This window comes from Scylla paramamosain, chromosome 21 (assembly GCF_035594125.1).
Source record: "Scylla paramamosain isolate STU-SP2022 chromosome 21, ASM3559412v1, whole genome shotgun sequence".
Taxonomy (NCBI): Eukaryota; Metazoa; Arthropoda; class Malacostraca; order Decapoda; family Portunidae; genus Scylla; species Scylla paramamosain.
Window position 1 is genome coordinate 13457247 of NC_087171.1, and position 13520 is coordinate 13470766.

Consider the following 13520-nt stretch of genomic DNA (forward strand, 5'->3'; position numbering starts at 1 on the left):
ACTGGAACAGACTTGAAGAGAAGATTAGACAAATTTATGGACAGTAATGATAAGTGAACTAAGATTTGGCGAGGGTGAAAGCCAAGCGTATGCCTATTGGCTTCTTGTGGCTTCCAGTATGTTCGTGTCTTCTTAGAGTTTTTGTCCAGTAATTCAAGTGAAGTTGTTAATGCTAAATTACTTCGTGGTGGACGGAGGTAATGATTGGAAGGAGGTAGTTGTCGTGACCGAGATGTAGCACAGTTTCTCTAGAATCTAGATGTTTACCACGTAGTGAAGTGCTTCGTTGCTGTTGTCGTGAAGAAACCGTGAGATGGCGAGTTTTTGTAATAGCGTAAGGTGAATTTACAAAAGCGAAATATGTAAGTATTTGTTATTACAGCGAGGAGACATGAGCACAAATTTTTGATAGTTGACTTGTTGTTAACCTAAAGAAAAGATAAGATCATATTTGTTTATTTATTTATTTTATTTATTTATTTATTTTTATTTATTTTTATTTATTTATTTATTTTTTATTTATTTATTTTTTTTTTTTTTTCTTCAAGGAATGGCCCTTAAGAGTGTGTGTGTGGAGGCTGCAACATTAATCCCCCTTCCTTCCATCACTGACCATCATCTCTTACCACCACTGGCGTTGTAATCTGGTATATCCATCTCTTCCATCACGTCATATGGCACACCTGTCCGCCAGTCACGCTTCCACCTGTGTCGTGAACAGTGAGCTTCTAAAGTATTCAACTCTCTGTCTGTTATTTTCATCCGTTTACCTCTTCTCTCATATTTTTATTTACTTATGTGTGTACTGCGTGTGTATTTGTTGACGTGTATATCTAGCACTGTCCGGTTTCATGTGTTAACAAATTCTCAGGATCAGTAACCAGGATAAAACAAGAAATATTAGGATCAAGCTTGAGAAATTAGAATTGAAAAAAGAGACAGGCCGGAATTGGTTCTCAGGCAGAGTGGTAGATGAATGGAATGGACTCAGTAATGAAGCTGTTAGTGTTGACTCATGAGGGAGCTTTAAAAGAAGATTAGACACATTTATGGAGGAGAATGATAGGTGGAAATGGGAAGATTTATTTATTTTTTTTTTTCTTTTTTCAGGCCACATGTAGGCTTGACTGTAATTGTTTATAAGCAGCTTCCCTTATATTCTTATGTATGTTCTCTCTCTCTCTCTCTCTCTCTCTCTCTCTCTCTCTCTCTCTCTCTCTCTCTCTCTCTCTCTCTCTCTCTCTCTCTCTCTCTCTCTCCCCGTGTCTAGATAATGCATGATTTGCAAAACTAATGCGCTTCCTTGACGTCAGAATAATCATCATCACATCAACGTTGTAATCACGTCCGCCGCCTTCCCAGAGTCCTCCTTTTGTCTCTCTTATTTCGTCACCTTTTGCATCCCACACCTGAAGATGCCTCCGTCAGCCCCTCGAGTCTCTTGGTACAGCGGAGTGGAGATTGTGTGATTACGAAATTATGTCACGGCTGCATTCTCTCTCTCTCTCTCTCTCTCTCTCTCTCTCTCTCTCTCTCTCTCTCTCTCTCTCTCTCTCTCTCTCTCTCTCTCTCTCTCTCTCTGAAATAGTGAGTAGATTTATAATTTCCTGGTGTAAATTCAGATTAAAATTAATGTTTCATCTTATTGGACGATCAAGAAATATTTACTACACTCGAACATCACTGAACAAACATTTCTATCTTACTTTATTCAACCTCCTCCTCCTCCTCCTCCTCCTCCTCCTCCTCCTCCTCCTCCTCCTCCCTCGAAGACCCTGCCTTTATGTCTAGCTGCTATTGTGGTGTAGCTCTATGTTCCGTATTCAAAAAAAAAAAAACTTTGCTCTCCCAGCATTACTGTTTTCAAAGGTCACACAGATGATTATCCGGGTTCTCAAGAGTGTTTTCTTCTGTTAACAACGTAGAAATCTTGTTAATCTATCACTAGAACCATAAAAACACCATTAAAAAGCAGTGTAACTTTACTTAAGGTCTTCTGAAACTTGTAAGGGGTGCAGGACATAAGCGTTTCAGAATATGGTCATACGGATACCCCTTCAGATCTTCACCTCTGCCCTCCCTCAGCCTTATGACACCTGCTGCTTCGGTCTCGCCAGGTGCTTTCCGTGCACTACCTCTTTAGTTAAATTCAGTTCAAGTTGACGTCTTTTTGTACGACACCTGCAGAGTGAGTGTGCATGCTCGCTACATTGCGTCTGAGTGTTGCGCTGACAGTATTCCCACGCCACCAGTACATCTGAGACACCATAAATTCGTGCATACCTGCGTGTCTGAATACGTGAATGTTAAATGAAAGTGCACACGGTAGGATTCACTTGTCATATTTGCACAAAAAAGAAGATATAAGACAGGGACAGGGAGATAAGATAGATAAATTATAAATTCAAGTGGACCTGACAGAGAGATAAAGAAATGCTCCACCCAGCATGCCACGACAGAGATAACATAAATGAATGACCCCCCAAGACCTTACCTGACAGAGATAAGATAGAGAAGCCAATATCCAGCCGACTAGACCTGACAGAGAGCTAAGATAGATAAGTTAACATCCACCCAACAGGCTCTCTTCTAAACAATTAATTTCTAGCAAGGTTCCACGTAATTTCCACGCTGATAGATATTGCGCATGGTAGTATGGGACTGAGACATCATTGGAGCTCTTTTTTCTTGTATTTTTTTTTTTTTTTTTTTTTTGCCATTGCCCGGTGCTCCTTCTACATAAAATAGATAAATAAATAAATACTGAAGATAATGACACAAAAGAATAAGAGACTCTACAAGGCGCCACTGCAACACACACACACACACACACACACACACACACACACACACACACACACACACACACACACACACACACACACACACACACACACACACACGCGCGCGCGCGCGCGCTTACTAGACATTCTCCATACCACATGCAGCACAGCAACATAACAGAATCATCTCATCCTGTTTCATCATTACTGTGCTAGGGACGCAGTTATATCAGTCCCAGTTTATTTTTAAGATTACCCACAAAAAAAAAACATGCTGAATGAATAAAAAAAAAACATTACCAGTCGAAACTCTCAAATTTTTATACATATACTTCACTACTAGGCACCTCTCAGTACAGTGTTCCAAGACTGGGCCACGCATCACATCACAGCCCTCACTGTCTCTCAGGATTTTGGTCACTGTCACTCCGTCCAGTTCTTCCCACTCCTGGTCTGCTCGTTCAACGCTCTTTGAAAGTCTGACAGAACTACCGCGGTGTGGAGGGAGTGATTTGCATTCTGTCACGATGATGTGCGTAGTCTGGCTGCATCTTTCTTGTCAAATTGTGGCCCTTATTCAGAACCGCTTTGCTCCCTCACCACAGCTATTTTCCAATGCCACAGAGATGATTAGGCTGGTTCTCGAGAGTGTTTGCCCTGTTAATAATTTAGAAATCTTATTGATCTGTCACTAGAACTATAAAAACACATTTAAAAATCCCTTTGACTTCAACTAGAGACTTCTGAAAGTTTGTGGAGGTGCAGGCAGAAGTATTTCAGAATACCTGCCTGTTGTATCTTCATCGACGCCTCATGTTTCCTTTCCTCGAGCACACCAGCCTTGCGCGAATCTCCTGTCTTACTGAGGGAGTGTCTTGAGGCTTTATTTTACAGGAAAGGTTCGAAGAAAGACTTTGATATTAATATTCAAATAGGAGTAATTGAGACAAACTTTTTATTTTTTTCATGAAAGAGGGACACTGGCCAAGGGCAACAAATAGAGTGAAGACAAAGATCCATTGAGAGTGCCAGTCCCAAAAGAAAGAAAGAAGGGAAGTTCAAACGGATAATCCAAAAGCAAACACAAGTTAAGCATTGTGAAAGTTAAGTGAAATTATCTTAAACCTGAATCTTTGGAGGGGTGTTGATATTACTTGAGCTGTGGGTATCTCTGCTGCATTCACAAAGCCAGTGGACCGTTGACGTGATAGCTCCTCTGGCCAGGTGTTCCCGAATTTCCTTTGCGGTTATCATGTAGTAGGACGTCCGTGTGAGTGAAACGCGTGAGGTGCGTGGTGGTTTGCGGTGGTGTGTGGTGCGGAACAGATGAGTCTTGTGGAAGTTAGATTTGCATGTCACAAAGGTATGTATTCAGAAACCCTTAGCTCTCTCACCACGACTATTTTCAAGGTCCACATTACACATTACCCGGGTTTTCAAATCTCTCTCTCCTATCATAAATGTAGAAATCGTACTAATCTGTCACTAGACCTATAAAACATCCTTAAAAACCCGTGTCACTTCAACCAGAGCCTTTTGAAAGTAGTGGAGGTGTGGCGCAGAAATGTTAAAGAATATGGGCTTAACTAGTAATGGCGAGATGGTGTCTGTAACGATATCTGATGGACACGTGTGCTTGGGTTCCTCTCTCGCGTGTGTTTCCTGCGAGGGATGCGTGTTGCGAGGAGGCCGGCTTGTACTCGTATGGCTGTGCTTGGGAGAAGACTTTGAGTGTTTAAGGTGGTGATGTGACTGCAGGTAAAGGTGTCACATTGAGGATTTTGTTATGAGGTCCTATATTTTCTCTCTCTTTCTCTCTATCTCTGGCAAACAGTAGTATGAGTGATCAGAATATTTGCCCAGGCACCATAAATTGAGTGAGCTCCTCTTGTGATCTTGCTGCCTGAAATTAGGTATGTTTCTGTCTCAATGCAAGACGTCAGCGTGGTTGCTCACTTGTAGGCTTGTGTTGTTGCTTCTGTTGTTGTTGTTGGTAGTGTTGGTGGTGATGGTAGTGGTGGTGGTGGTATTTTAAATGTTTTATTTTCAAGTTTTAAAGGTTCGGTGTCATTGAGGGAGGGATAATACAAGTCCATCTCTAGGATTGGCAGGATTCATGGTAGTGTGTATTGTGTGGAGACTAAACAAAGGGAGATCAAGCCTTTGAATGTATAAAGATCGCGTGTGGCTTTGATATTAGTCATTCGTATGTGTTGTTAGTCATGTGCTTTAAAAATGAGACGGAAGCTTTACATTCGTGGACGGTATTGATTACTGACCTTATACGTGGGAGGGAGGAATCATTATAATGTGTGTGAGATAGCGTGGGAGGTGTTGGCTATGAACTGCATTGATAATGAATTGCATACGTGGGAGGGAGGGATTACAAGAACGTATAGAAGTTTTTTATTAGCTAAAGATGTGTAGGAGGTGTCCATTAGCTTTACGTGCGTGGGAGAGGAACAAATCAAATGTGTTAGACCAGTTTATTACCTTTACTCACGTGGGAGGGAGGTCTTGACACTTACTTAATTGGATGAGCGGAGCAGTTCTTTAGCTTTGGATGTCTGAACACGTTGAGACTTGCCCGTGCTACACCCAGGGGAGTTGTGTAGGGAAAGGGATCGAGAAGCAGCTGTGGTTTTTAGGGATTGGGAGGTTATGCAAGCTTTCTTAGACTGGTGACCTAATTTCTCTCTCTCTCTCTCTCTCTCTCTCTCTCTCTCTCTCTCTCTCTCTCTCTCTCTCTCTCTCTCTCTCTCTCTCTCTCTCTCTGTAACCTTCCTAAGACGCCAAAAATTCCTTTTCGCATTGTTTATTCTTCACGGGAGTAAAAAACTATTTCCTTTCCGACTATCCTCTTTAAGAACTGGCACCTATAATAAACTTTTTTCTTCTTAGTTTTGTTTTCATTGACCAGGGTTCCTCATTCATAAAAAAGCACCTAAATCTTTAAGAAATGCCTTCTTTTTCTCAGCTTCCGTTCCCTTCTTCCTTTTCCCTTTTCACTTTTAGTCGTCAACAGTACTTTTTTTTTATTTCCTCCCAGGGGTTTCTTCCCTTATGAGTTTCCTTGTGTAGAGGATGTCGTATCGATAACTCCTGGTGACAACAATAGACGTATACAAATGTACGTTCTCTTGACTGCCTTCAGCAAGATTTATACACTGCCTGCTGTATATTAATCTTATCTTCTAGTCTCTGCATCTCTGTACCTCTCTGTGATGGTAGCGTTACTCCACGTGCCCCAGTGTCGGTGAAAGTAAGTGTGATTGTGTAATGACGTTCAAGGCACTGCTAGGTCTGTGCGTGTCTGTGTTAGCGAAGGGGAGGGTGATGGGGTGTAAGGGTGATCAGGCTGTTACTGTACTTTTCAGTCTGTGTGTGTGTGTGTGTGTGTGTGTGTCTGTATGAGGGTGATCAGACCGCCACCACGTCTGTCACTAGGTTCGTCACCAAGTTTGCCGTGCTTCACTTCAAAGTACTAGTTGAATATGACTGTGTTTGGCTTATGTATAAGTTTGTTTTTCGTAATGGCATCATTTATTTATTTATTTTTTTTTCTTTTTTTATTTTTTTTTTTCTATTTTTTTTTTTTTTTTTTTTATTCATTGTCATTATTTCAACAATGTGTAGTTGTAAGATGATTTTTATCGTGCGTGTGCAAGCTTGCAGTATAATTGTTTAGCGAATTAGTATACTGCATGGTATAGTGTTAGTGGCTGGACGGAAAGGACCAGTGCGTGCGGAGGCTCTTACGACACCACTCTTTACTTCGTCAACGCGGTGTGTGTGCTGGATGTAGGGTCCCTTTCCATGTTTCCAGTCAGCAGCGATAAGACAGATTTACAGATGAACACGTACAATGTGAGGCGCAGATTGCCCGCAAAGCGTCGGTGTTTGGAGGAGAGCGTCGAGTCTATGCACTCCCTTGAAATATCATGGAATACCCTTAAAAAGTTTTCTGTAGTTCCATAACAATTACTATATCTGAAAAGCGACGCCTAACTCAAACAATACTGTGAAATGTCTGCACACTGAAACTCATCTTTGTTACGCTTCCACTGTTTCGTGGGTTGTCATTTTCGTTACTGAACACACACACACACACACACACACACACACACACACACACGTTTACACAAACGTTCACCGAGTATTGACACAAAAGTTTCAAGATACCGCCAGCACAGGAATTACGAGACGTGTCAGTGCAGGGCTGCGTGAAGTTTTTTTTTTTTTTCTCCCCCTTGCCCTGTGTGTTCGTCACCAGCTTGCCCTTCATGTGGGAGGAGCAGGATACCCCAGAACACAGAATGACGCTCGTATGAAACTTAATTGTCCATCTCCACAATAGAGTTACAGTGAACTTGCTATTATTTTATTTTTCTCTCCCTGATTAAGTTTATTCTAAAAATCCTATCAGTATTCGCTTAAAAGAGAAATCTGTACATTAATATAAGCAAGTATTAAAATAAGCAGGTATTAATATAAAAACTAGTGTCTCTTTACTCATAGTTAATATGACGGATTTTGTAGGATGCAGATGCATTTACATTAATATTTTTTTTTTGCATCATTTATGAAAGTTTTAATGCATAGCAGATGAATTGTGTCTTGGAAACATATGCTGGCGTGCCCGCTGAAGGAGAAAGGGAAGAGGAACAGCGTGGAAACAGAGACAGACCGACACCGTCCACGCCGGGAGGCTTGGAGGGGGAGGGACGGAGGGAAAGGAACCTGGCGTTACCTAACAGTGTATATTCAGGTCTTACCTGCCTCATAAAATGCCAGAATAGCACCAGTGGAGTCACCAAATCATACGTCGTCGCTTACTCAACCACAGTACTTAGCCGGAGGGGCGCACTAAGCTGAAAGGAGACAGCTGGGCTGGGAGAATATACTGAAAACAAGAGAAGTGGCAAGACCAGCTGATGTAAGTGCCAGGTGTCGCCGGCGGCCGCCACTCCCTCACTACCCTCGACATTGACCTCCCTCTCGGCCCACGGGGCACCTCTGCCGCATCACATGCACCCTTCCATTATAAGCCGGTCCGCCAACGCTCGAGACAAGCCTCTGCAGCAGCGAACCCATCGAAGTATCTCATATTATTCTGAATTAGGTGACAGGTGGAGCTTTGTCCCAGTTCCGGCCGTCAATTACCCCGTCGCCGTTTCCCCACCCCTCCTCCCCCTCACCTGCTTGTCCTGGCCGCCCACCCCGTCCTCAGGTCAATATCGTATGCCAGGGTTCAGCAAGTGGCAAGTAGGAAGCCTATCTTCATCGTGGGTTACTTTCAAAGAGGCCGCAACCATTCAATTGTTGGCCTTGTGGGCTGCCACAAAAGCATTCAGATGATGTGATGGCGGGCCCACTCGCCCTTAGTCGGACCTGGCTACAAGGAATACAGGCGCGAGTCTGACAACACACACACACACACACACACACACACACACCAATTAATAAGGTTAATTAAATTTCTATCGTTTCATATCTGATTTGGACATAATTCGTCACGATAGAAAAAAAAAACTGTAATCTTAAATAGTACACAACTTTAGTACACTTATTCATTCCTATCTATCTACAGTAAGAACAGAAAGTGCTTCGTTTCATACGTATCATATACCTTTGTAAATTTGCCGTACATATTAGTGTTTCTTACACTGCCACATAGGTGTTCATGTGACTGACAGGTCCTCGTCTGTGCCTCAACTCTCTTTAGCAAAATCAGACTAAGGTGTGCTGTATGAATGAGGAGCCTGTGGAGAACCTGTAAAGAAAAATTAATGAGTAAATAAATAAGTGAATGAAAATAAACAATGACACACACACACACACACACACACACACACACACATTCATTCATTCATTCATTCATTCATTCATTCATTCAACATAATGCACATCCATGGTTAATTTCAGAAATGTCAAAAAAGCACTTTTAGTCCACCACTACTCCCTCCTCTTCATTTATAAATAATTATGTTATGCAGAAATTTATTAATATTTTTTTTTCAGCTATATGTTTAACCTACTTGAGCTTCATTTGATTCTACAACATTAAAGAAATCATCCTAAAGCAAAAATCAATCACTGCTTTTCCGTGACCTTCGAGCAAGGATGGCATATGTGGTGTTCCAGTACGTTGTTCCCTACTTGACATGTTTTGGATTGTTCTGTTGCTATCGTGTTCGGATAAGGTTAACAATTGTTACAGTCATGATATATAAATTAAGTAGTATTTTATTAATGACACAGGAATGTCATAACTCTCCGAAACAACCAATGTTTACATTTACTGGAAGGCCTTTTCGAACACTGATGCGAGCATCACGTGAGATGGCGGCGGGCCAACACAACAGTGTATCGGCAACCATGGGAGAGGGTGGATGTGCGTGGGCTGTTCCGTGCTAATTGTATAGAACATAAATTTTTTTTTTTTTAATATGACTTACCTTGGAACTTTTGGTCTTCTGTTATTATGTGTTGTGTTAGTGAAGTGCGACATGGACGATGATGAGAAGGGTAAGTGAGTGGTGTGTGTGAAGTAGCGAGGCGGTGTGTTGGGCCCCGAGCACCGCACGCTGCTCGCTGGGAGACTAGACTTCAATTTGTGTTGTGTGCCGCGTCTTCCTGCCCTGTGTTACTCCTCCTTCAGTAGAGGTCTTGCTGTCTCGAGTTTGAATCCGCGCCAGTTTTGAGCCAACGATGACCTTGTGCTGTGGTGTGCCTGTGTTAAAAATCAATAGACGATGTGTGGGAGTAGTGACCGTCAGGTACATACACACACACACACACACTGCTGCTGCAGGTTTGGTCCCCGTGAGGCGGGTAGTGGTGGGCGCTTCGGCCATACTTCCAGCAGGAATGTGATGCCAATGCCTGGTCGCATTCTGTTGTATGTTAATACCGTGGCGGTGTCGGCGGCGGTGCTGCTGACCCGGGATGCTGTGTGTGTGTGTGTGTGTGTGTGTGTGTGTGTGTGTGTGTGTGTGTGTGTGTCTCATAAATATATACCAGTCATTGTAAACAGTGCTTTAGAATTTTAGTAACTTAGGTCAAAGGTTGAAGTAACCAAAAGTTCCTTTACACACACACACACACACACACACACACACACACACACACACACACACACACACACGTCTGTTTATCAATATCTACATATATATATATATATATATATATATATATATATATATATATATATATATATATATATATATATATATATATTTCCGTATCAAGTGAAAGTAAAACTTTCGTTGTGGAGCAAATTTGTTAGGATCGTTTATGATCTGTGGCTCCACGGATGCTGCCCCCTTGCCGCTCCTGTCTCCCCCCCTCCAGCCTCGCCTGCTTCGTGTTGTCTGCTTCACCAGTGCAGCATGACTACCAGGCTGAGGGTGGCGAGGAACGGTGGACAGCTTCGGGGAGTCAGCGCGATTCCTCAGTGCTTAGTGACAAAATTCTACGCGATGTCTTGATATGTGCCAAGGTGAACTTCAGTTTCAGCGTGCCACCTTATCTGTAGGTCTTTCTTTTTATATAACGCACTTGCAATCACTACTATATCAGACTTCCGGGAGGTAATTGCGGTCTGTTTATCCGCTTCATTTTTAATACACATTAAATACCGCTGTTATGTGTGTGAATTTGTTCTCGGTAGCTTCCAAGTTCCAAAGCCCTTTAACTCGCCAGGGCTCAGGTGAACACCGCCGCGGTGTTCACACAAGACACAGGCGACACGTGTTTCTTACTGACACTTGGACGTTCACCGCATATGAGAACTAATGACACTAAGGTGTTGAGTCACAAGTCACAAACCACGTGCTTTTTTATTGCAAGTACGTTTCTCTGCGTCACAGAAGGCACCTTTGATCTATACGAGTATGTAGTGCAAGGGCGGGTTATGATCATAGCCGGGCGGCCTTGACCACCAATAAAAGTTATGGTTATAAAAAGAACAAAAAGAATAAATTTCATCCTGTAAGAAAAACATGTGTTACCCGTACTGTTTGTGTGGATCCTGACAACAAGGCTGATGCTCGGGTTTTGTTTCTTGTGTGTGTGTGTGTGTGTTATACCACTTGTGTAGATCCTGATGACAAGGACGATGCTGGAGTTTGTTTTCAGGTGTGTGTGTGTGTGTGTGTGTGTGTGTGTGTGTGTGTGTCAACATTACAGCACTATCGTAAAGCAAAGTGGAAATCAAATACCATCAACACCACCGCTTCAAGGACCTTGCAGTTGTGTAGACTTGTTTACAAATCCCAGTTGAGAATTAATAACCTAACAACCCAGAAAGCGGCCAATAAAACGCCCACCTTTAGATATAGTCATAGTCAGAAGTCTAGTAACACAACACAACCACTTCCACTGTTTTATTTTTCCTTCAATCTTAAATCCTCTGATCTGCAAGGAGTGTTTCAACCGACAGGCTTTTATGAGAAGACTGTCAGTAGATTAGAGGACTTGGGATTAAGGAAACGCACAAAACACAGTAGGAGTGAGTGCGGAAGGTTACGCGGCATCCGGTAACGATTGCACGAGAGCTGTTAGGCCATCATACATCAGCTAACCTTGATGAGTGTATGTATCGGGTAGTTATCACGGACTATCATGGACTTATACTTTGGTTTTCGATTTGAGGACGCGTTTCTTGCAACAATGAATACTACCGTAGCGAAAATACCATTACACACACACACACACACACACCTCAGCACCAGTTCACAAGCCAAGCAAGTCGTGGTTGGGCGCTTATTATGAACAGCACAGCGGACGAAGTTACAGTGGCCCTAAACCTCACGCTGGGGAGACATAATAGCTATTAACGCCAAAGGGATTCACTACTGCAGTAACCAAATGAGACCGGCCAGTAATTACCGTAGATCTGTGTGTGGGCTGTACTTAACGTAGTGTTTGGACCTGTCAGCCATAAGTGGTTATTAATGATGGTATGCAGGAAAAGGATGTATATATAGGGGGGGGGAAATGGTGTATTTTTCAATGTATTTTTCTGTATCTTAATATTTTTGGTTTAGTTATGCTTTTTTTTTTATCCACAATTTGCAACATTTTCCAGTGTTATTACGTTGTCTCAAACTTCATTTCCTTTTTTTGTGCCTTTTCTTTGCTATTTTTTTTTTCTAATCCCAATCTTTTAGTACATTTTTCCCTATAGCTTTTTTTTTTTTTTTATATATACCCAGTGCATTAATTTTCTTCATCATTTACTTCAGCCTCTTTTCGTACACCATTTTATTACTGTGACTTACTCTGTGGCATTTTTCCATTCCCTATATACTTATCTATTGTATTTTACCTCCCCGGACACCAGTATCATCCCATTGCCCTTGTTGGTGATGAATCAGGCAGCGATACATTCCTGAGATCTCGCTAACCTTGGACCGGCAGATGGTGTTGGTGACCCATTGACAGATAGCACTATTTTCGCTGCCCAAGCATATAATTGTTCCCAGTACCTGTATTGAATCATCGCTCATTCATTTCTCTCGCCACTTGACGCCTTGATGGGTATAAATAGATGTATACGTACTGTTTGATATGTGAGGTATATATAGAGAGAATTGCATAAACATTCCCTCTCGGAGTCTGCCTGTCTATTACATGGGGGGAGAGAGAGAGAGAGAGAGAGAGAGAGAGAGAGAGAGAGAGAGAGAGAGAGAGAGAGAGAGAGAGGAGGAGATGGAGGCGGCCGTACGGATGTGTAGAGCTGGGACGGGAACAAAGCCACTTTCTGCGCCAGTCTGAGAGAGAGAGAGAGAGAGAGAGAGAGAGAGAGAGAGAGAGAGAGAGAGGAGAGGGGGAGGAGGGGGAAAATAAAGAATGGAGGTATGTTGGGGAAGTCCTCCGGCGGGGCGCACACACACACACACACACACACACACACACACACACACACACACACACACACACACAAGGGGAGACTACGTGGTATTAATAGCGAACCTGGGGGTGTATAGGTAAGTGGGTAGGTTGGTATAGCGAGGTGAGGCAGTAACAGATCATACGACCTCGATGCTGAATGGGTCTTGCGGGGGTCAGGCGTAGTGGGGGTGAGATTCTGTGGAGCGCCGTGACCCTTGACAGTAGACAGTGTTTTCTCTCTCTCTCTCTCTCTCTCTCTCTCTCTCTCTCTCTCTCTCTCTCTCTCTCTCTCTCTCTCTCTCTCTCATCCTTCCTGGTAATTTCATCTTCCTTCCCTTCCTTTCCTCTTCCTTTCTTTGCCCTGCTTTCCTTCTCATTAGATTTCTTATTCACCTCCCTTCTCTCCCATTATTTAATTTCCTTTAACTCCATTTTTCTTCATCTCCCTTCTTATATCTCCACGTATTCCTCCTTCCCTTAACTTAACTTCCTTCACCTTCATCACCTCTCCTTTCCCTTCTTTTTCCTTCCCCTCTCCCCCTACGACTCCCCTGCCTGCCTCTCCCTTCAGCTCTCGCACCCTCCGCATCACTTCGCGCTCCCTCCTTCATCTCCGTCACTCGCTGATGTCACGGCACGCACGCAGGGAATAGCATAGTAAGAGATAGCGCTAGACAGCATATTCGTCTCATAGGAAAGGGGATTTTTTTATGCTCATTTACTCTTCCGTGCTTTATTAGGAGGTGGGAACTTTGGGTATGGTTTATAGGTGTATTGTTAGTAGTAGTAGTAGTAGTAGTAGTAGTAGGAGTAGGAGTAATGATGCAGTGTTTTTTTTTT

At 42.8% G+C, this 13520-nt stretch overlaps 1 protein-coding gene across 5 annotated transcripts in view; it reads left to right on the forward strand.

Annotated features, from left to right (window-relative positions):
• LOC135111048 (tyrosine-protein phosphatase 99A-like) overlaps positions 1-13520 on the forward strand; it is a 110234-nt gene that overhangs the window by 34016 nt on the left and 62698 nt on the right. Inside the window, exon 1 of one of the 5 annotated variants that reach the window (XM_064023955.1) lies at positions 9144-9311. The exons of the other annotated variants lie outside the window; for them this stretch is intronic. Coding sequence (XP_063880025.1) covers positions 9233-9311 — 79 coding nt within the window. The 5' untranslated portion in view covers positions 9144-9232. Of the gene's footprint in view, positions 1-9143; positions 9312-13520 lie in introns of those variants that run through there. 5 annotated transcript variants of the gene reach the window in all.